Genomic DNA, 24,179 nt, shown 5'->3' on the forward strand with positions numbered 1-24,179 from the left:
AAACTGGGTTATATGGATACACGACACTCAATCTTATCCATATATATATATATTTGCATATTTGCGTTATAATATTCCACAAAAGCATAATACGATATAAATAATTTAAAATATATTTTGTAACTTATTTAAAAAATGAATATTGATAATTTAATTACTTCCCTAAAATTAAAACTATACTCTTTATAGTCATCCAATCATTTTTGACACATAAAATGGTAACAAAATGATATTCTCATAATGTAAATTATTTTAAGAAAAAAATATTTTGAGTTATTTTTTACCAAATTTAGAGAAATATAAAATACCATAATCAACGGGCTGTTTAGCCAATTATGGATTTCGCACCCGACCGTTTTAAAAGGAGAACATCCAATCTCATTGTTTTTCCTGCATCGTTCCCGACTCATAGGAGACGTTGTTATTTTGTCTCCGAGGAATCTCTATAACTACCGCTGCTTAGCTTTCAACTTGTTTTTTACCATCAAATGAAATACGGAGAATCCATCATCCTCTTCGAAACGTTTCGGGTTCCATCCGTGCGTGATACGATTTATAATAATAAATTCAATCCTCCATTTTATGGTTTTTTTTTGGGTAATAATAAATTATGAAATAAAGTAGTAAAATATTAGAAAAAGAATAATACTAAAATAAAAGAAAATTCTTCCCCCCTTGATTCTACAGTGCAACCGAGCTCACATGAGCTCGTTATGACATGGCATATCTGAACCTTCCGTCATAAAAAAACCCATCACATTTCGCACGTGGAGAGAATGAGCAGCAGGTGCAGATAGATTGGAATAAACCTTACCGCAGTGTAGTAAAACCCGAGTTATTAGTCATTATACGGACACCAAATTAAGAAAAAAGAAAAAAACATATAAAAAGGCAAGAAAACTGACGAAAGACAAAAACGAAAAAGAAGCTGTCCAGAGGGAGAGAGAGGGCGGGGGGGATAAAAGCGGGAGTAGAGAAATAGTTGTGTGTGTGACAGCACAGGGGAGTTACAGTACGACCGGGTAGACTAGTCCCTAATCCAACGGCTACAATTGGCGGATCAATCAATGGCCGATTGTTCTGCCGTTTTTGTTCAGATTAAGAAAGTATTTTACATGAACCATTCTCTTTGGTGCGTCGTCTCTCTCTCTCTCTCTCTCTCCCTCTCTCTCTCCCAATCTCTCCCTCTCTCTCTCTCTCTGTAGCAGTGGGCTTCAGTCTTTTCTCTGACTCAAATTTCTATTCTTTTTCATTCTCTGGTTTTAACGTTTTGTAGGTGACGCTTTGAGCTTTGGCTTTCGGCTTAGATCTCTCTCTTGTTCTCTCTGTTAATTTTGAAGGAGAGAGGATCAGATCGGGGCGGAGGGTTGGAGGCCGTCTGATGTGCGGACTTTGACTCGGCCGTGATCCGATACCACGTCGGCGGTGAAACAGTGACGTTGAGAGAGAGTGGAGGAGTTTAGAGATGGGACAGTGTTATGGGAAGACCATTCCGACAACTGATAATGGCGTTATTCCGACCACCATCACCACCACCGTCCCTTCGCAGTCTACGCCTGACTACGGTAGCGATCCATCTCATTTTCCCTCTGGGAGTGGAGGAGGAAACGGCGTAGCGAACGTGAGGGCTACTACGCCGACAACGCCGGCGAGGACTTCGTACCCTAGCCCTTGGCCGAGTCCGTATCCACAGGGAGCTGGTGCGAGTCCTCTGCCTGTCGGTGTTTCGCCGTCGCCGGCTAGGGCTTCGACGCCGGGGAGGTTTTTTAAGCGGAGGTTTGCTCCGCCGTCTCCGGCCAAGCACATCAAGGCCTCGTTGGCGAAGCGATTTGGGTATACGAAGCCGAAGGAGGGCCCGATCCCAGAGGAGAGGGGGACGGAGCCGGAGCAGTTGCTGGATAAAAGCTTTGGATATGGGAAGAATTTTGGGGCGAAGTATGAGTTAGGGAAGGAGGTTGGGAGAGGGCATTTTGGTCATACTTGCTCTGCTAAAGGGAAGAAAGGTGAGCTCAAAGATCAACCGGTTGCCGTCAAGATCATCTCTAAAGCGAAGGTACTCTACTGTGATGTGATATGTTCCTTCTTTCCTGATTTCAATCACTTCAATTGCTTTGTTTGCCTTGATTTGCCTGCTGTTTTGTACATTGTAGGGTTGTTTTTTATATAATTTTTAGCTAATTCTGCATCACTTGTGCTTCTGTTTCGAAATTGGGTTCTGTTGTTCATAGATACCGATATGGTTTTTGTTTGTTGTGTTGGGTCCAAATGTACTTTGGATTTGGTGTACTCAGATTTTTCTGTCTCTGTCTCTGTCTCTCATTCTGGTTTGGGGTTGGTGGCGTTCCGGACGGTGGAGGATTGCCTGAATTAAGTCGTTAGGTTTAAGATTGCTACATGAAGTGTATAACACTTTGATGCAGAACATTTTATTTTGGGAAGTGTCAAATTGGGAGCATTGCTGCTTAATGACACGAAACTTTGGCACTCAAGATTTGGCAGCTTTGACATGAAAGTGGGATAATAGCCTAGCTGAAATTGGAGTTTGGATATGTCATACTTGTCCCCTACAGAGGTTTAATAGTATTTGATTTTCTGGGTCACACATGATCTCCTCTGTGCTCCGTTATGGTACAGGGTAGGTCCTGGATATTTTAGGTGACGAAAAATACACTGGCTTTGTGCCTGAACTTTAAGAAAACCGAGTAAGTCTAGGACATGATGAATTTTGTTATCCATTTCGACTTTAATTTTGCCTCTTAGCTCAAAAGATACTTGGTATCCGTGAACCATTTTGAGGATTCTGGCTTAGTTTCTAGAATTGATGCACATTTGACGTAGATTATGCTCATGTAATCCGTCACACTTGAGTTTTGGTATCTAGTTTGTTTCCAACATATGGTAGACACCACCTGAACCTATTCAACACCAAGATCACATATTAGTTTACAATTGCTGTTGTATGACGGTCACAGTAACAATGAGAAATAATAGGGAAAAAGTTTTGAATTTTGACTCAAAAACATTTTGACATTTTTTTGGCATGTAGTTTTATTTTCATCATATTTGATATTGATATTTCTCTTCTCAAAAGAAAACAGTTCATGATTTGTTTAGAATTATGCTTATAAGGTTATTAACCCTACATGCTTCATAAATATGTAACTGACTTTGTTGATTCTCCTAGGGTCTTGTTATATTATATCTTTCAATTTAAGAATTAGTTCTCGCAATACCAATAATAAGTACTAATAATTAAGAAGGAAAACAAAGGAAGATAAAACATCAGAAGTCAAGATCTCCCTTTTTATGTTGTTTTATTTTTAAATTCATGAACTAAATGAGGACCATGTGCAGTAAAAAATTGCATGATGGATGCAAAAGGTTTAAAGATTGTTTTGGTGAGATGATGGAAACTAGAACTGGGAAATTCTTGAAGGTTGGCTTTTAGTTTGTATAGCAGACGTTGCCAATTGAAGAAATTTCATTGTGGCTTTCTTTAACCTTTTAGAAAATAAGGTTACCTGATGGTAGAAGAGGATAAAATTGATTATAAATAAAAACCATGGCTTTGCCAAATGGGGGTCTACATGTGCAAATTATGACAGATAATAAATATTTATGCTAGGCTTGTTGAATAAAAGAAAATTGTCTGTCTTCTTAGTGTTGTGCTTGTCAGTCTCCATGAAAATATTTTCTTGGTGTAAAAATGTCAATGATTGTAAGTCCTTGACGTGCTCGGTGCTTGGGTGATTTTTCCTCCCCCTATGTCAGTTCTTACAATTGAGTTTCACTCTTGTGAATGTACGCTTAGCCCTAGGTGGGATACTGAAGGGATTAGTGATTGCACTGCATGGGCAGGCATGTAGCGTCCATTGTAAGAGAAGAGTTCTGACTTTGCCTCGAGTACACAAGTCATAAGCTGTCCAATGTCTTTTGATCACTCCAGTAATCTCCTACATAGTTCATTAGTCCAGAATATACTTCCACTGAAAATTTGGAACATCAATGGCCAATATTTGTACAGGGTTCAACATGGAATCACTGTCATATATTATTGGAATCATTTTTTTTACAGACCATAAAAATTTCATTCAGCTTATATGTGGAATTATAAATTCAACTTAATTTACAGCATCATTAGTCTGGATAAATTCTCCTTAAATATTTTTTTTTTTTGAGAAGAGGTATATTTCGTTGATAGATGAAATGAGGGGAGATAAAAGCTCCCATCGTCAAAGTGAATTTCATGAAAAGTTTTCAGTTGGGGAGTAAAGAGAAAAAATACTATAGTTACTGAAGGAGTGTTAACGTTTACACCAATAAAAGATTTAACAAAACCAAATCCATATAACAATTACAATTCGAAGAAACATCCTTGAAAATTCTACCAATACATTCATACCAAAGATTCCAAAAAAGAAGCTCAGTTGATAGCTAGCCACAAAGTCTTCTTAACACCACTGAAGGGATGTCTCACAAAAAACCGTAGCAAGTATGTCATAATAGTTTCAGGCCATACAAAATACCAACCAAAAGCTTCAACCTTATCTAACCAATACTGAGAGAGTCAAAGGAACAAGGTGCGAAAAGATCGCTTTGGCATTCAGCATTTAAGCTATGCATAGTAAATATTTAAATGGACATGCATAGTAAAGTAATATCCAAGTTTGCTTGTGCTGAGTTCCCACATGTAATATTGCCTATTTGAAACAAGTTCTCCCTGGAGGGTGCATTGGACTACCACCTGTTATGTCTCTATTAAATCTTCCGTAATTGGAGAAGTCCATCCTTGAATCTTTATATTTTCTAGGAGGTTAAACTGTCATCTGGTTCACTCTCTTCTCTCTCTAAAAGTGAACTTATAGCTCTCTAAACACTACAAAATTGGTTGTATTACTTCATCTGTTCAAATGTATTCACTGCATATATCCTTTTCTTTGGTCTATGTAAGCTCGGTTTCTTACAAAAAAAAAAGAAAAAAAAAAAAAGAGTTGTATCCTTTTCTTCTGCCTCATTAATTGCATTTCCTATCATTGTGTTTCTTAAAATATCCATTTGGCAGATGACGACAGCAATATCAATTGAAGATGTTCGGAGAGAGGTGAAAATACTGAAGTCTTTATCTGGGCATAGGCACCTTGTAAAATTTCATGATGCATGTGAGGATGCCAATAACGTTTACATAGTCATGGAGTATGTCTTCCCGCTTATCTATTTCTTATCATTCTGGATCTGAAAAATTATCTTGACCTTTTATTTCATTTCTCTGTGATACAATTGCAATTCTTCACCATGTTGTACTACATAGGGGATGTCACAGTCGTTGTTTGAACTTTTAAGTTTCTTGAATCTTTCAAATTCTACCATATTGCTTTCTTTGCCCATCCACAGGTCTTAATGGATTCAATTTGAAATATGTGAATTTTGATAATCTTATTTCTTGAACATGCAATAAATGAGCAAAATGTGGCATTCTCTTTGTTATTCGTATACAGTTTGGTCTGAACTGAATGAGTTTGGATAACCCTATATTATCAATGAGCATCAAAATGATAAACCATTACAGTTTTCTTTGTTTTTTGCAGTTCAGTTTCTGGAGATAATTTTATTTCAATTTGAAGTATCTTGTTTATAATTCCATTTTAGGTTATGTGAAGGTGGGGAACTTCTAGACAGAATTTTGTCAAGGTATTCTATCTTTATCTTAACAATGATATTGTGTTGCCTTTGACTTATTTAATTTATTCTAAAGTATAATTTCCCTCATTGTAGAGGAGGAAGATACCCAGAGGAAGATGCCAAAAGTATAATTGTTCAGATTTTAAGTGTAGTTGCGTTTTGTCATCTTCAAGGCGTTGTGCATCGTGACTTAAAGCCTGAGGTCTTTTCCTTTTATCTTCTGTTTATTTATGTTTTTATTTTTTTTTATTTTTATAAATGATTTTTTCTCGAAGTTTAAGCTTTTCAGTAAACAGTTTTTCAACTAAATTCTGGAAAACTTCTGTTGTAGTTCCCTTCTCTTTGGTTCCATACTGTTAAGGATGAGTTGGTATTTTTCCTTGGCAAGTTCTAGGATCCCATCGTACAACTCGTGATAAGACTTTATATTGAAATTCAAAGAAAGAAATCGTGAGTGTTTGCGATAAATGTCATGTCACTAGATGCAGTTACAGAGAGCTTTGTGAGACCCCCCCACGCACACACCTAAAGAAAAAATGAAAAAGAAAATAAAGTTATTTCTTGTAGTAATTGTATGCCTCCATTTTGTTTCTTATGTTGTTCTTTCATGTTCTACAGAATTTCTTATTTACTTCCAGAAGTGAAGATGCTGATATGAAGCTCATTGACTTTGGTCTTTCAGACTTTGTCAGACCAGGTAACAAATAGATCCATCTAATTGTTAAATTATTTATTTTATTTGTTTAATTTTATTTTTTCTCCATCCATAGAAACCAAACTTTCATCGAGGAAAAAAAAGAAAAAAAAAGAAAATTCAAGAATACAAGAGGCATACAAAAAGACATCACTTGGTCATTTGTCCTGTGCTCTTGTGAACCCCTTTCTTTTGTCACAAATCACTATTTGGAGACGATTATTACTCCTAATATATATAAAAAAACACATTGGCGGCTTTCCACTCTTATTGCAGTATTTATGCCCTCCATGAAGAATAAACTAGTCTTCGTAATATTTACAATTCTAGGACTGTATTCCACCAAAAAAAATGCAAGATCCTTTGGTGTTGGGTGATCATAGAATCTTAATCCCAAGCTTTAATGAGAGACAAGTTTTTCTGTCCAGAATTTCAATGTGAACTTCACTAAGATTTCAATTATTACTAGAAATTAAATTACTGTTGGAAGATCTATATACCAATATTTTATTATTTGATTGTGATTGTACTTTATATGGATAGATTCTGACACTCTAACATATATAGCATAAATTGAATAAATAGAAAAGTGCACTATGGAAATCCATACACTATTGTGAATGACTGCTGCATCTGCACTGAATGCATTTGAAAAGTACGAATTTTTGTGTAGGACAATTGTGTTACCCCAGAACATGCTACTCGAGTCGTTACATCATTAGACTGAAGTTATGTTACAGTAACTTCTCATTGTCTATTGGATGATTTACTTTTTTCCTTTTGTTATCCACATGCAGATGAGAGACTTAACGATATTGTTGGAAGTGCTTATTATGTTGCACCTGAAGTGCTTCATAGATCTTACACCCTGGAAGCAGATATATGGAGCATTGGGGTTATTACCTATATTTTATTATGTGGAAGTCGGCCATTTTGGGCGAGAACGGAATCAGGAATATTCCGTGCAGTGTTAAGAGCAGATCCTAATTTTGAAGATCTACCATGGCCTTCAGCGTCTCCAGAGGCTAAAGACTTTGTGAAAAGGCTCCTCAACAAAGATTATAGAAAGAGAATGACTGCAGTCCAGGCGCTTAGTAAGTTTTTCCTTTTTGTATCTTTCCTTCTCACAAGGCCATAGAATAGGTTGAAAATGTGAAAATATCTGTACTTTTTGAAGTTTTCTATTATCGTTTTTATATTCTCTTCGATCTAGTAACATATTAAACTTAACTTTTATGTTTGCAGCTCACCCATGGTTGCGGGATGATACACGTCGTATACCTTTAGATATATTGATCTATAAGTTGGTGAAGTTGTACCTGAATGCTACTCCTTTCAAACGTGCAGCAATGAAGGTAAAATATTTTCCTTCTTTCCCTTATTCTTCTACTTCTTCTTTTGGTTTTTTGGTTGCTGGAGTCGGAAATTAATTCCGTCGTTTAAAGAAGTGATTATTTCTTATCTTCTTAATTGAGCTTCAGTCTGGCTTGCCCTCTTAGTTAGTCAAAGTGATTCTCTTGAACGAAAATCTAGATGTTTTCTATGTGGAACTTAACATTGTTTTTAATCCTCCGATCATGACATCCTTCCATTTCAGGCTCTCTCAAAAGCTTTGACAGAAAACGAACTCTTTTATCTTAGAGCTCAGTTCGCGTTGTTGGAACCAAATCAAGATGGGCGAGTTGGGCTTGATAACTTCAAAATGGTCAGTGCTTTCTTGGCCCTGCTTTAGTTTTTATAGCATAGGACCATAAATTCATCAGTCTCCTTCACTATTTGTTTTGACTTGTAAGTACACCTATGATCTAGGCTCTAAAGCGGAACGCAACGGATGCTATGAGGGAGTCGAGGGTTCATGAAATTGTAAATTTGGTATGGTTCTTTTCACCTGATGCTTCTCTTCATGCTAGATTGATAAATATGGTTATGACTTGTGATTCTGAGTCTGCTGGTTTTGGTTTCCCAACTTAATTAGGCAATGCACCTTATAATCCCTTCATGTTGATTTGTTTAAATTCGAGTTAAACCCGTCCCCAAACAAGGTCCAACGTAGAATATTAGACAGAAATTCGGGTCGGTATATGCACTAACAATGGAACAAGTGTGAAAGTTCGCATAATAAAATAAAACAACAAAATTTATTTTCAAAAGTTTGTTACAGTACCAAAAAAAATTTGCATGCTTCCCATTGCTGAAATAAGATACATTTTTCAGCTAGAGCCTCTTGCCTTCAGAAGAATGGACTTTGAGGAGTTCTGTGCTGCTGCAATCAGTACCCATCAATTGGAAGCTCTTGACCAGTGGGAGCAGATAGCTTGCGTGGCCTTCGAGCATTTCGAGCGCGAGGGAAACCGGGTGATCTCAGTTGAAGAATTAGCTAGGGTCCGTTAAAAGCTTGCTTTTTTAAGAATCATGAATAATTTTAATCTGAACATGCTTTCTAACCGTATTGTGTACGAACGCAGGAATTGAACCTCGGTTCGACAGCATACTCGATCCTCAAAGAATGGATTAGAGGAGATGGAAAGCTTAGTTTTCTTGGGTATACAAAGTTCTTACATGGTGTCACCCTACGTAGCTCAAATACGAGACACCATTAGTCTTTTCTTTCTTCCCTTTTTTTCTTCTTTTTTGAAGTCTTCATTATATATTCAGTTAAAAGTTGGTGAGTTGAAGATTGTAGGGGCACTTAAGATTCTTTTTTTCCCTCTTTGGGGGTGGAAATGTGTATAAAATTGAATGTTTAGTGAAGGCAATTGCATGGGATTGTTGAGTCCACATAATATATCACCAAAAGCTATCAATGCTTCACAGTCTCCTTTCTTTTTTACTATTCTTTCACTCTTTCCATTTTTTAATTTTTTTTAATTTTTTTTTGTTATTGAGATCTCACATCGATTAGAGGAACGAGTGTCAGTGAGGTTCCGAAGGAGGTGAATTGTGAGATCCTACATCAGTTGGAGAGTGAAACGAAATATTGTTTATAAGGGTATGGAAACTTCTGTCTAACTGACGTCTTTTAAAAAGCTTGAGCGGAAGTCTGAAAAAGGAAAGTACAAAGAAGATAATATTTGTTTACACTATCAATGCTCCAGTCTTATAAGACAAATAGCTCACTTTGACCTCAACCGATCAAGGTGAGCTAATGTCTAGCACCCATTTTACCGATCTTCTAGAAACTTCGAATTTTCACTCAATCTGCTGAAAAGACTTCCAACTTTTCATAGAGTCAATTGTTGGTAAATAAGAACATAAAAAGGAATATAGAGCGAGTCAATTGTTGGTAAATAAGAACATAAAAAGGGTATGGTATAGTTGTACATACGAAATAAGAGAGGTAGGGACGGATTGAAATAAAGATTTGATCGAGAACCACAAACGAGGAGGACACATCTTGATATTTGTGTGGACATGCTCATGATATGCTATTGCTTGTCCCCTAAATTTGCCTTCCTATCAATACCTACAACTTCTCATTACTTTAGGTTGTTCCAATTATTTATTATCTTGTATGAATAATTTTCAATATTATTTATGAAAATTTAAAATTTCAACTTAAATGAAAATTTAAAATTTCAACTTAAATGAAAATTATATATATACATACACGAACATTATTTAGAATTATTAAATATCGCTGTCCCTCTTCCACGTGACACTCCCTTTTTACTTCATAGCTCATTTCGAAACGCCCCTCAAAATGTATAAAATTACATTTCAGCCCCTCCCAATGCCCGGAAAAATATATAAATTCTTTCTTTTCAATGTTTTTTTATTTCAAAATTAAATATTTTTAAAGTGGTTAGTAAAATATTGAATATTTTTATTTAATTCTAGCAAGTTGGAACGTAGTCCAGAATCACTGTTCTTCTTAGTCTTCTAACTTAGCTCGTATCAGGCATAATATTTAAGGTTAAGACATTTGAAGGTCAAAATTCGAGACTCCAAACTTAAGAAAAAGAAAGAAATAAAAAGGGGTTGAGAAGAATACGAATCCAAACCAAATCAAACCGAACCGAATCTTGTGGAACTCTCTATCTCTCTCCTCTATATATCCAAACCCTCCATGGATTGCTTCAAATTCTTCACCCATTGATCCTTTTTCCCCCAATTTCCTTCAAATTTTGAGCTAAAAATGGTGAGTAGGGAGAGATCAAGCCAAGGGAGCCCCAAATTAGGTGTCCCAAAGGGGTATTTGGCTATAAAAGTTGGGCATCAGAGTGAAGAAAAGCAAAGATTTGTGGTGCCTGTCTTGTATTTCAATCACCCTTTGTTCATGCAGCTGCTCAAGGAGGCTGAAGAGGAGTATGGCTTTGATCAAAAGGGAACCATCACTATTCCTTGTCATGTGGACCAATTTAAGTATGTTCAAGCCTTGATTGATCAAGAAATCTCCTTCCATTCGCCCCATCTCCACGTTCCGTGCTTTCGGGTTTGACTCTTCACCCTCTTCTCGGGACTATTCGATAAATTATTCAATGAGGTCGCTGCACTGAGACTACCGTCACGTCTCATCTCGTCTCGTTTCGTCTCGTCTCGTCTCGTCTCGTCTCTCTAAAGATGTCAGCTTGAATTGTTCTCTTCGTCTGCGTCGTTGAGTAATTTGGTTCGTCGCAGTAAAATCTTTTTTACCTTTTGTAGGGTTGTGTAAATTTTGGGGGATAAGTGATGAAGTCAAATATGCCACCAAGTGTAAAAAATGGAATGGTTAAAGTGAACTAAGCTCGATCCATAAAATGCGTGTTAACACTCAATTATGGTATGGTAAAAATTGATTTTTTTTACGTGGGGGTGAGAACTTTTATACCAGTTGAATTATCGAATAGACTACCGTAAAATATTGTTCTGTTTTAGAAAAGGGGAAAAAAATTATTAAAAAACGTTTAGAAATCCGTTTATAGCAAACAAATAAGCAACCACCATGGTTTTTATAGCATATAACCGGCTGTAAAAATTGACAATTAGTAACTTTACCTGCCCTATATTTTGAGGTATTTTAACCTTGACAGGTATAAATATGATTTTGGCAAAGGATAACAAAAATAATAAAAGTCTATCTAACGTTAAAACAAGTAAAAAGAGTTTGGAACGGACGTGCAGCCACATGCAGTACGTCCTATATAAACACGAACGTGACATCTTGTACATAACCACAGGTAACACACCTTAGACAACCATGATCATGACACATGATGCACACCCAAATGTGTGTCTGTGCCTAGCTATGCCCCAACCACTATGCTTGCATGGTCATCTCCATAGCGTGCACGACCCAACTACTTGCTCCATGTGCACAACGCCCACCTAAAACATGCCTCGTCTAGCGACGGTGTGCGCCAACCCTTTGCCAAATGCAACTTGCTCTGTGCCACTCTGTACATGGCGAATGTAGCAAAGCCTCGAGCAGTGGTTGGGGAATACCCTAAACTCACCATGTATCGACTTTGCCAAGCATTGTCCATACTTCGACAAGAACAGGGAATAGTTGGAGACCTCCTAACCGCACCCACATAATGTACGTACTGCATCGGTAGGTGTATTTACATCATATTAGGTCTGAAGGTACAGATGGGTCCCTATCACTAGCAACGTGTCACTCCATGCGCTATTCACGCTCTCACGAGTCTACATTACACGCCAAGTCACGATTTCTACTAAAAAATTCTTCGTAGATCATTTCTCATGATTCTTCAAGTAATAGAACCATGTTAATGTAATCTTTAATTTTCAAGAAGGCCTTGAGATGAGATTTGGCTAAAATCATTAGGAAAATTATGGATTTTGTAACGCCCAAAATCCACCGCTAGCAGATATTGTCTTCTTTGGTCTTTTCCTTTCGGGCTTTCCCTCACGGCTTTAAAACGCGTCTGGTAGGTGAAGGTTTCCACACCCTTCCAAAGGGTGTTTTGTTCTCCTCCCCAACCAATGTGGGACGTCACAATCCACCCCCTTCGGGGCCCAACGTCCTCGCTAGAACTCTTTTCTTTCTCCAATTGATGTGGGACCCCCACCAAATCCACCCCATTTGGGGCCAGCGTCCTTACTGGCACACCGTCTCGTGTCTACCCCTGAACAGCCTCCTTACTGGTACATAGTCTAGTGTCTAGCTCTGATATCATTTGTAACGCCCCAGATCCACCGCTAGCAGATATTGTCTTCTTTGGTCTTTCCCTTTCGAGCTTTCCCTCACGGCTTTAAAACGCGTCTGGTAGGTGAAGGTTTCCACACCCTTCCAAAGGGTGTTTTGTTCTCCTTCCCAACCAATGTGGGACGTCACAATCCACCCCCTTCGGCGCCCAACGTCCTCGCTAGCACTCTTTCCTTTCTCCAATCGATGTGGGACCCTCGCCAAATCCACCCCCCTTTGGTGCCAGCGTCCTTAGCACACCGTCTCGTGTCTACCCCATTTGGGAAACAGCCTACTCCCTCGTACATAGTCCAGTGTCTGGTTCTGATACCATTTGTAACGCCCCAAATCCACCACTAGCAGATATTGTCCGTTCTCTTTGAACTTTCCCTTTCGAGCTTCCCCTTGAGACTTTAAAACGCGTCTGGTAGGGGAAGGTTTCCACACCCTTACAAAGTGTGTTTTGTTCTCCTTCTCAACCAACGTGGACATCACAGATTTTCTCCTTATTTTTCATTTCGTCTTATTTTACTTCATATCTTCGGTCCTACGATCACGATCAGTGTTAGTCCAAGAAAACACATTAAATATTTAAATTTTCAGGATCGAGATAGCTAACAAAAAGAAATCTCTTCTCATTCTCTTTCTTTCAGTTCGATCGAGCCAAGTTCCGAGCAACGTCGAAAAGAAGACGAAAGGTGAAGAAGGGATATTGAGTATTTTACATGAGCACCACGTTTAAGTTGGTTCCATTTAGAGAGCAATAATAAGCCTTTGAAACAGTAATCAAAATAGGGAACAGTTTAAGAGCTTTAAATGATTTGAGGCCATGCCTTTGTTTCAGTGTGTTTACATGCATTGTTTCTTCGCTGGCATTCTCATTCTCTTCTCTCATCATCATGCTCTTTTGTTTCTAACTAGTACCATTCTATCATGACCTTCCCAAGTTTATTCCTCGACCCGGGTTTCGATCTTCAAACGTTCAATATTGTTTTCGTGTTTAATCAGTTTTCTAAGCCTTGAAAAGTCGACTTTGAAAGCCCGTATGGTAATTTTCTTATTTCTTGACACCCAAGTAAAGGAATGAACCGAGATCACATACGAATGAGAGAGATCCTAGAGATAAGATAGCTAAGAACAACCTATACTAACATACTGTATCTTCCTTTTTTGTGGCTCAATTATAGAAATTCTATGTCGGGTGACCTCTTGGAAATTTTCGTAAGCTGCATGTTAGTGACAACAAAACATGTTGGAATGACTCGTGTTGGTCTGTGGGGATAGTCTTGTGCATGTTTGTGACAACAAAACATGCTGGAATGACTCGTGTTGGTCTGTGGGGATAGTCTTGTGCATGTTAGTGACAACAAAACATGCTGGAATGACTCGTGTTGGTCTGTGGGAATAGTCTTGTACATATTAGTGACAACAAAACATGCTGGAATGACTTGTGTTGGTCTGTGGGGATAGTCTTGTGCATGTTAGTGACAACAAAACATCCTGGAATGACTCGTGTAAGTCTGTGGGGGATAGTCTTGTGCATGTTAGTGACAACAAAACATGCTGGAATGACACGTGTAAGTCTGTGGGGATAGTCTTCTGCATGTTAGTGACAACAAAACATGCTGAAATGACTCGTGTTGGTCTGTGAGGATAGTCTTCTGCATGTTAGTGACAACACAACATGCTGGAATGACTCGTGTTGGTCTGTGGGAATAGTCTTCACTCTTAAGAAGCTAAGAGTAGATAACCCGACCATGTCGTAAGGGAATGTCGAGGCCATCAAGTGCCGAATTTGGATTCCAAATCTTAATCATTGACCGTAAAATAAAATAAAATAAAATAAAATAATAGAATTTGAAATATGTTTCTTTCTTTTCTTTAATGGATAAACAAACATAAATTTCTTGCTCCCTTCCAATTTAAAGACATTAAATTTCACATGAAAATTAGTTTTTTTTTAATTTTATTTTTAACAATTAAATATCAATTATTGTATTTCTATGTACAAATTTTATTATTTAATAATATTTAATTTAAAAAATAAACCTATGAATTTATTTAAAAATTATGAGTAAACTTATTTTTAAAATATTAAAGATATATATATATATATATATATATTTGGAAAGGAATTATAAATATGGTATAGTAAAATTTTATTAATCCTTAATTTATTTTAATGAGAGTTTTTAAAATGTAATTAATTATACAACATTTTTATAAATTTGGGCTTTTCTTGCGTTTTTCCAAGCCCAAGGCCCAAATTAAAAATTAAAAAATATATATATAAAAAATACCTAATATATATATATAAAAGAAATTATACTATACAAATTTTTTTGTTGATTCAATGATGACGTCATTAGGTAACTCGATAAGCCTGATCATTGTGACCCTCTTTGTGAGACGACATATACAAAATTCTCTTTCTTCATCTCGTATGAGAAATTACTTTTCAAATTCAGATAAACCCTAGAATTAAAAATGGGCAATCTTGAGCTGGAGGCTCGTCGGTTCATGAATTCTTCAAAGCAGGCTAATATGAAAATGGTCGAACCGACCTGTCCATAGCCTTCAAAAGGTGATTTATATTCAATTAATGAAAAACAGTAAAATTTTACTGCAACGATTTGGTTGAGCAGCATACTGATACTGTCTCAATGACTTAGTCTCCAAAAGAAAAAGGAGTCGAGCCTAGATTAAGGGTAGGTGTACTTTGTTCGAGGGGAGGTCTCCAAAAGAAAAAGGAGTCGAGCCTAGATTAAGGGTAGATGTACTTTGTTCGAGGGGAGGTGTTGGATGAAAGTCCCACATCAGCTAATTTAAGGAATGATCATAGGTTTATAATCGATAAATACTCTCTCCATTGGTATTAGGCCTTTTGGGGAAGCCCAAAACAAAGCCACGAGAGCTTATGCTCAAAGTGGACAATATCATACCATTGTGGAGAGTCGTGTTCATCTAACATGGTTTTGAACTAACCTTATACTTTCTTCTACCTTTGAACGGATTTCGAACCGAAAAACACTAGAACTTTGGATCAAAAGTCTCTCTTTCTAGTTTTCATACAAGTTTTGACTTAATGTACAAATTGAAGTAAAAGAAAAAGGATTTGGGTACAAATCCCAACAATAACTATTTCCAAGCTAAGACGTAAGAATTAATAACTGACGACTCGAGTGAAATCGAAAACGCGTCAGTTCAACAACCAGAATCGAATCAAAGCAAAACAAAACAAAAAAACGAACAAATTAGATCTAAATCGAAGGGTTAGGGAAAGTGATATGTTAGAAGAAGATGAACAAATCCTTTGTTGTAAAGAACACAAAACCCTAATCCTAAGAAGGCTTGAAAACTGATATGTTAGAACAAGATGATGGCATGATAAATGATACCCACAATTTGAATATCACCCATCATTGTAACTGGATTGATATCAACTCATGAACTCATGAACGCCAAGACATGCAAGAAGAGAGAGAAACAGAGCAAATAATGAAGCAAAAAAGGGTAAGAAAGGCATGATTACAAGATCTAAGAGGGCAAAAAAAGAGCCAATAATGATGAAGAAAGAGGGGATTTTGGGCAGACTCCCAACTGAAAGTCAAAAAGGAGCTTCATCATCACACCAATCTGCACCAACCCATCTTAATTAATCCACTTCCAAACATTATACTCTCATAAATCCATACCCAAAAATGGAAATTTTTAAAACAAAACCCGAACCTCGTTGTCGTTGTTATTGTCGTTGAGGGGCGGTGGAATTAATTGGGGGGAATGAAGCCTGGTCCGACGACACTGAAACTAAGAGGGTTAAGAAAAGCGTCCTCGAACCCAAAAATGAAAATTTTAAAAAGAAAACCCGAACCTCGTCGTTGTCGTTGTTGTTAAGATCGTCGAGGGGCGGTGGAATTAATTGGGGGGAATGAAGCCTGGTCCGACGACACTGAAACTAAGAGGGTTAAGAAAAGCGTCCTCGAGCCAGACAACATTCCCCTCAAAAAGAAATCGACGAAACCCTAAGACCCGAGTGAGAACGGAGGAGGAGGAGGAGGAGGAAGAAGATGATGGAATGGGGATAGAGATGGATGGGGGGATATAAAAAGAAGAGAGAAATGAGGGACTAAATTGCAAAGGTAAATAGTGTAAAAAGACAAAAATTTAGGGGTAGATTTAGAGAAAACCCACCTGGTTTTTCACTTCCAGAAATGTTGTCTCACAAAACCCTATTTCTATGAATTCTGCACATCAACACCGTTGGATTTAACACATGACCTTGATGTGAACTCCTCGTACATGTATCTGTGACAGACATTGACTATAACCATTGCTCTTCCTTCACCCTTTTCCCCTAATTTTACCCTAATTTTACCCTAATTTTGCCCTAATTTTCAACTTCTCGTACGTCATCGATAGTTACTACATCGTCATTTCGAGGGCTAATTATAAGTAATTTCATGTTCGGTAACTTTCTAAACAATTTAGTATATGAGCGAGGATAAATGTTGTTCAAATAACTCGTGTTGGTTTCCGAGAACCGTCTGAAAGTACTATTGGGTGTCAAATTTCAATTACAAACCCTAGTTCCAGTGGCTCGTGTTGATTTATGAGGACAATCTTCATTATTTAAAGTAGTTCGTAGCAAGAAATTTCAGGGTTATTAGGTGCCGAATTCCAATTACAAACCCTAGTTCGAATGGCTCGTGTTGGTTTACGAGGGTCGTCTTCAATCTTGAAAGTAGTTCGTAGCAAGAAATGTCAGGGCTATTAGGTGCCGAATTCCAATTACAAACCCTAGTTCGAATGGCTCGTGTTGGTTTACGAGGGCCGTCTTCACTCTTGAAAGTAGTTCATAGCAAGAAATGTTAGGGATAAGCCCTAATTCGAATGACTCGTGTTGGTTTACGAGAACAGTCTTTACTCTTGTAAGTAATTCGTTGCAAGAACTGTCAGGGCTAGTAGATGTCGAAGTCCAATTACAAACCCGTATTCGAATTTTCGATAGTTTTCACTATAACGTGGTCATATCGTGAAGATACAAGAGAATGTCAGGTCACCGAGTAGAAAATTTAATTTCAAATACGATACGAAAATTAAAAAAAAAATTAAAAAATTAAAGAAAGAAAAAAAGAATTATAAAGAGGAATCATTCAAAATGAAAGAAGGTTACAAGTAGAAGTGGTTCAGAGGAGTAGTTGAGTAATTGAGCTGCCCGATAACAGAAAACCCCATTAAATATTTATTGTACTTTTTACCTATAAAAAAAATAAAAAATAAAAAAATAAATAATAACTTAATAATAATTATTTTATTATGCTGAAATAGAAAAATAAGGGACCCTCGGCTGGCGTGTCACTTTTGGACAGAGCGGGGAATACGAGGCCATGACCGACACATCGGTCTTTGGGCCCCACTTTTCCCCCTTTTATTATTTTTTTATATTCAAATCTTTTTGACCTTTTATATCAATAAATAAATTAATAAAAATAAACCTTTTCTCCTTCTATTATTATTATTATTATTATTAAATCATTTTTTATTTATTATTATTATTATTCCTACTCCACTTATCTCTTTCATTTTTTCCTCACTAATTTTATTATTATTTATATTGCAAAAACGACACCGTTTTAAAATATCCTAAATTTTAAATTCTTTTTTTTTTTTAAATGAAATTAAATATATAATTGAGATTATTTGCAATTCTAGGACAGTAGATAATTAATGTTACCATTAAATAAGAAAAGAAATTAATATTATTTTAAAATTAATTAATATATGGACAGAGACTAGGCATTATACGAGTAATAATGTCACACAATGCCATGTATGGCTCTGAAATTACAAGCATTCAATGCCCTTGATTTCCCAATGTCGTTTCATCGTCATTTTATTATTATTATTATTATTATTATTATTATTATTATTATTTTCCAAATTTTCGATTTTTTTTTTAATATTAATCATTTTTTTAATCCTATTTGATCGTAAAAATTTATGAGTGAATAAATAATTTTTAAATTTTTAACGAGGAATAATAATAATATTTATATAAAAAAAATGGTGGAATTTCTCGACTCTTGAATGTTTTTTTTGTAATGATTGGTTAACGGGTACTAGGGCACAATTCTAATAATTTAGATACTGAACTTGTAATATGATCGAAAGGATAAACAAGAACGATAGGCTAAAATGGGAAGAAACCCTGAAACGATGAACAGAAGTTGCACGGGTTGAAAATAGAATGAGAAAAGACGAGTTTCTTCTCTCTTTTATTTCGAACTTTTAACGTTGGTTAATAGAAAAATTTATGTTAAAATGAGTATAACTCAATAGCAGTTGACATATATTATGCGATCCCACGTCGAGTGAGACGGGAAATGAATCATTCCTTATAAGAGTGTGGAAACCTCTCTCTAATGGGTATGTTTAAAACGGTGAGGCTGACAACAATACGTAACGAGCATGGACGGTTACAAATGAAATCAGAGTTAGACACCGGGGCAAAAAGCAGACAATGAGCCTTAGATGGGTGTTTTGTGGGATCCCACATTAGTTAAAGAGGGGGAACGAAGCATTCCTTAAAAGGGTATGGAAACTTCTACTTAATAGACGCGTTTTAAAATCTTGAGATTGACGACGATATGTAACGGGACAAAGCAAACAATATATGGTAACAATGAGTTTGGATTGTTACGTATATTATCGACCAAGAGGGAAAAGACTCGAATTCTTGTTGTTGAGCTAAAATTAAAGGAACGGGTGAACGGGTGAACGGGTGAACGGGTACGAGAGCTTATTTTAAACTCGAGAATGAATCGGTGTCGAGGTTATAACATAACGGACCACTGAAACAAGAACGAGGAGGCTAAAAGGGGAGAAACCCTAAAATGAAGACGCCCGGAAGAAGTGGAGAGAGAGGGAGGGAGGTGACAAAGGGAGAGGACGAGACAAGCTCCAGATTTCAACGCTTTTCTTTCACTTTCTTCTTGAAAATTGTGTGTTCTCTAAACAAAACAAAAACAAACAGAGAAAGCAACAACACGTAAATGTCAAATCCCTCACACCTCAATTATCATATAATTATATCATCTCCACCCTCCCTTTTATTTATTTATTTATTTATTTATTTACACTTTTTTTTTAATAAAAAAAATACAAAATAAATCAACAATTTACGTTACGATCTCCAAGGTCAACCCACGAGCCAAAACCAAATAAACATTACGATCTCTATGGCATACCGAACTGTGAGATCCCACATCGATTGGAGAAGAAAACGAAACATTCTTTATAAGGGTGTGGAAACCTCTCCCTAACAGAGGGAAAGTCTAAAGAGCATAATATTTACTAGCAACATTAACAAACATCTGATTACGTAATTTGAAGAATAACCTAATGAGATTACTGATAGAAGGCATGAGCTTGATGGATATGTTCCGTAAATAACTATACACTTGATCTCTCTTCGCACACGTTTGCATGTACTAAGATGGCCAATCCCGGCTAGCTTCATGACCCAAGAAGGAACTTGAGCTGGGGAGATGCCCCACGAGAGCATCTCGTCCCCAATTGACCCGTTGAAGAGGAAATAGAAGAAAAAATGTAGGCACTAAGACTCAATAACCTCACTAAAAAGAACATAATGTCAAAATTTAGTGCAACTTATTGATAGTTTGAATTAGTTCAGATATTCATAATCAATTAATATTTGGAGAATATATTAGTTATAGAATATATCTTAGATTCAGTTAATATTTTTTTCGATAATTTGTAATATATTTTATTTTATTCTCAAAATTTAGTTACTTTATATTTTCCTTATTTGAATTATGTCCAGTGGTAGATATTGTGTCACATAATATGTCGGAATAAATATTTTATTTTAACAAATTTAGTATTAAAATAAAATAATTAAAATTTTTTTTGGGTGAAATATTGGAGAATATATACTTCAAATATGTTAAAAGGGATATTTATTAAATTAAAATATACAGTTAAGACGATGGGCATCAAAGTCGGGTCGGGTTGGAGTAAGTTTGAATCCATAACAGAGGTCAAGTACCCGGTTTCTTGTCCGGGTCATTGAAGAAGAGCGGATTTTCACGCATTAACTCTGGACTTTGAAGGATCAAACCACGAACGTTGTTCAGTTCAGGAAGCGGATCAGACGGAAGTTTCGAGAAGATGCCGGTCATGGAGAAGCTGAAGATGTTCGTAGTTCAAGAGCCTGTGGTGACTGCATCGTGTATAATCGGTGGAATTGGTACTCTTTCCTGTTTAAAAGCCCTAAGTTTTGTTCAATTTTTTCTATTTTCTTTTGATCGATGGGATTAAATCGTATACTTGTTTTATTTTTCGCTCAGATCTATCTATGTGGAACAGCATATATTTACATGTTTTTTTTTTTTGGAATTCTGTATAAACTAGGATCCGAAGAAACAATCACGATTGCAAACTCCTTATTTGATCAAATAGATTTTCGTATTTGAATCCTTTTGGTCGGATGCAGTTTTTCCCGTAAATAATTTGATTCTATGTTGGTATTTATTGGTTTAAACACATATAAGTGTTCGAGATTGGAGTTTTAAACTTCTATTCAAGCTGTGGCAATGAACTTCTGCAATGTGTTTCAATTCCTGGTTTTTGAGGCGTCTCTATTTTCATCCAAGCATGCTAATTAAGCGAGGTTGGAACTTGATCAAGATTCCTAGTAGTTTAGTTATTAAATTTCTAAGAGGGAAGCATTGTAAGAATGGAAAACTTATCCTCGAGTAATGGTGGTTGTAAGTTAACCATTCCCACATCTGCAAAGTGTATTTTGGGGGAGAAAACTTTTAAAGAAGAGGATTATATTGAAATTGGGAATTAAATGTTAGTTGACATGGCCTCTAACCATTGGCTTTCTAGTGCTGTTAATGCAATTTTTTCCCTTGCCCCTCCTGGCTAGTGTTTTGGAGGGCATGAAGTTAGGACTTAAGCCAGAGGCACAAAAATGGTGAGAGCTTTTGCGAGGTGAAACCACAATTTGTGTATAAGATCCCTTAAGTATGAGATAGGGGAAAGTAAGGACTAACTATTAAAGAAAAACAACAGTTCACATACAGAGATTACACAAAATCATACAAATAATAAAGTTCAGAATTATGTTGCAGATACCCTAAAATTACGAACGGTCATCACTAGATAGGTCCATATCTTCATTTTTCCCATAACTAGTCCTATGTGCTTCCTCACCTTTTGACAAGACTCATCAAATGTTGGAAAAGGGTGGAAAAGTACAAGTCCTTGGAAAGTCAAAAAACAAGAGGGAGAAGAGGAGATATGAGTAAGAAATAGAGCAAAATAGATGCAATTTTTACATTTACAATACTTTGAGGCAAATCTGGAGGGGGGATGTTAAGATTACTAAAGCTGGAATGTAAAATGTGTTTAAGAAAAGGTTAAATTCAACAACCATGATGAAAAAGAAAGTAGAGAGGAGGAGATGTAAGATAGAAATAGAGTAAAATGGATGCAATTTTTACATTTAAAATAATTTGGTTTAGTTTTACCATTTTGAAGTTCAGGGGTCCGTTTTTTTTTATTCATTTTTTTAGGTTTGAGGGTAACTTTTACACTTGAAAGTTTAGAGGTGCAATTGTTACAACCACCATACTTTGGAGGTGGTTTCTTCCACTTGCCCTTAAGTTTACTATTCTCTTATCCTTATTTGTTAAGGAATTGCCCTGTACTTTCTTCAGACTTCTCAAACTACCCTCTAGAATGCCTGGTGGAACACATCATGTCACTACTACACATTACACAGTTTTTGCAATTAGAAACAATCATTTATCTTTTCCTCGAAAATAATCTGTTGGCTAATATTCGACTTTTCACCCTCCCCCCCTCACACACACACACGCAAACACACACATACCGTCCCCTCATCTTCCATCTCGGCTCTCAAAATCTTCACTCTTCTACCCGACTCATCTATCAGACTAACACAAGAACTCCCCCTCATTAACTTCCTCTAACTACTCCTTTCCTCCTAATACATACACACACATTGGCAAGTGTGTAGGCCTGTTTACACACGCCTCAACTATTTTCACAAGGCAACCTGGCCTACTGCATATGGTTGTTAAGGAAATTTATAGGATATGAAGTCCTAGGTAGGTAACTACTGTAGCATGCACTCATTCCTTCTTACCACTTTTCTATATACATTGGTCCTTATTTGACCTCTAGGTCAACCCGTAGTAATTCCTTATCGACTCTTTTTAACTCCTCCTTGACTCTCTCTATACGATCGGAAATGTGAGCTCCCAAACAATTCTCTCTCTGCATCCTCCAAATTAGTCTTCTTGGTCTGATCGTCAATCTTCAATGCTGCCTCCTTGGAAAGTGAACTGTGCACCTCCAACGCTTCTGTGACTAACAACCTATCAGAGTTTGGAGCCACTACCTGCACAAAGTACGCCATCGCCGCTAGTGACCAGTGGTGAAATGAAATACGATAACAAATTTGCAACCCCAATGACAAGAAATAACACGATAATGCTGCAGAATCAAAGAAAACTTACGAAGGTCCTTTCGAGATTACTCTCTCTTCCCCATTACCATCAAACCTGACAACTTCTTAAGTAATTACAAATATGCCACTGTTAAGTGTCAATATCCCTGATTTTATTTCCACTATTTCCCTACAGGTACTCTTAACATATGGAGGGAGAAACCACCATCCCTGTCATTTAAATTTATCTCTGGAAACTTCACTATTTACATTGATATCATTTAATTCACCACCAACTTCCTCTCCTAATCCGTTCTTCCACTCCAAGATCTCTTCTGACTTTTCACCTTCCTGGATCCCATTCTATTTATTTTCAAAGATATTACTGATTCATCTAGCATTTTCACTCCCAAAGCGTTAAACATCATTAAATTTTTATACTCAATTTGGCTTGTCACTACTCGTGGATCATGTATCTACTTTTTGGTTTGATTAGTACCATATGGAACATATGTGACATTTTGGTTTCTAACATGTTATAACCCTTGTAGGTCTCTTCCTTCCAGCCGTTGTAAGGCCAATTCTGGATTCCTTTGAAGCATCTAAGCAAGTTCCTCAGCCTGTATTAAGTGATGTAAGTTCAAAATCTTCACAAAGTGTAAAATGAATTGTCTGCATGCAACAAGTCTATATTTTTGTAGTTGTATAATTTTCAGCTTTTTGGTAAGTGAGATTCCTTGATCAACAAAATTTCCTTCTAAAAGAAGTTCATTTCTTTTTGCCTTATAGTCCCTCAACATTGGTGCTACTAATTATTCATTTACTTCAATATTTATTGTAAATTTATATATATTGTCGACTTTGCAGGTGGTTGCAAGTATGACTGGAAAGAAATAGGGATGATCGATCTCAGCAACACAAGAAGGATTGTTCTTAATGGATCATTGTTTTTTTTTTTCTTAATCAATTTTCCTTCTCTTCTGCCGTAAAATAAGCCCTCTACAGTCCAATCGGATATCAAGTTTGATAGCGTAGCCATTTTTAGACATTACCTTGTTGTTTTATGCCCATACATAAGGCTGATTTTCAAGATATTTCAGTTCTAAGTTTGAAGCCTGAGTAAAACTTGTTTCACCATAAATTGAGCCCTACAAACTCCTTTGATTGGTTTCCTTTCA

The 24,179-nt window shown here is 36.5% G+C and overlaps 3 protein-coding genes and 1 long non-coding RNA gene across 4 annotated transcripts; 3 read left to right on the forward strand and 1 right to left on the reverse strand.

Annotated features, from left to right (window-relative positions):
* Positions 1-1,128: 1,128 nt before the first annotated feature.
* LOC111778707 (CDPK-related kinase 3-like) lies at positions 1,129-9,191 on the forward strand. The gene is made up of 11 exons (XM_023658679.1): positions 1,129-2,053; positions 5,063-5,193; positions 5,647-5,688; positions 5,773-5,881; positions 6,298-6,376; positions 7,171-7,467; positions 7,619-7,728; positions 7,971-8,078; positions 8,183-8,245; positions 8,588-8,755; positions 8,839-9,191. The coding sequence occupies exons 1-11, from the start codon at positions 1,466-1,468 to the stop codon at positions 8,971-8,973; spliced, it is 1,830 nt and encodes a 609-aa protein (XP_023514447.1). The 5' UTR covers positions 1,129-1,465; the 3' UTR covers positions 8,974-9,191.
* A 1,239-nt stretch (positions 9,192-10,430) lies between these two features.
* LOC111779298 (auxin-responsive protein SAUR32-like) lies at positions 10,431-10,941 on the forward strand. The gene has a single exon (XM_023659420.1). The coding sequence runs from the start codon at positions 10,509-10,511 to the stop codon at positions 10,809-10,811; it is 303 nt and encodes a 100-aa protein (XP_023515188.1). The 5' UTR covers positions 10,431-10,508; the 3' UTR covers positions 10,812-10,941.
* A 5,055-nt stretch (positions 10,942-15,996) lies between these two features.
* Positions 15,997-16,566, reverse strand: LOC111779161. Its single transcript, XR_002812662.1, has 3 exons — positions 16,372-16,566; positions 16,230-16,301; positions 15,997-16,136 (listed from the first exon to the last, which is right to left on the reverse strand). It is a non-coding gene; the product is annotated as an uncharacterized LOC111779161 (long non-coding RNA).
* A 4,045-nt stretch (positions 16,567-20,611) lies between these two features.
* Positions 20,612-24,179, forward strand: LOC111778152. The gene is made up of 3 exons (XM_023657823.1): positions 20,612-20,769; positions 23,553-23,635; positions 23,869-24,179. The coding sequence occupies exons 1-3, from the start codon at positions 20,691-20,693 to the stop codon at positions 23,896-23,898; spliced, it is 192 nt and encodes a 63-aa protein (XP_023513591.1). The 5' UTR covers positions 20,612-20,690; the 3' UTR covers positions 23,899-24,179.

The sequence above is a fragment of the Cucurbita pepo genome, chromosome LG17 (assembly GCF_002806865.2).
Source record: "Cucurbita pepo subsp. pepo cultivar mu-cu-16 chromosome LG17, ASM280686v2, whole genome shotgun sequence".
Taxonomy (NCBI): domain Eukaryota; kingdom Viridiplantae; phylum Streptophyta; class Magnoliopsida; order Cucurbitales; family Cucurbitaceae; genus Cucurbita; species Cucurbita pepo.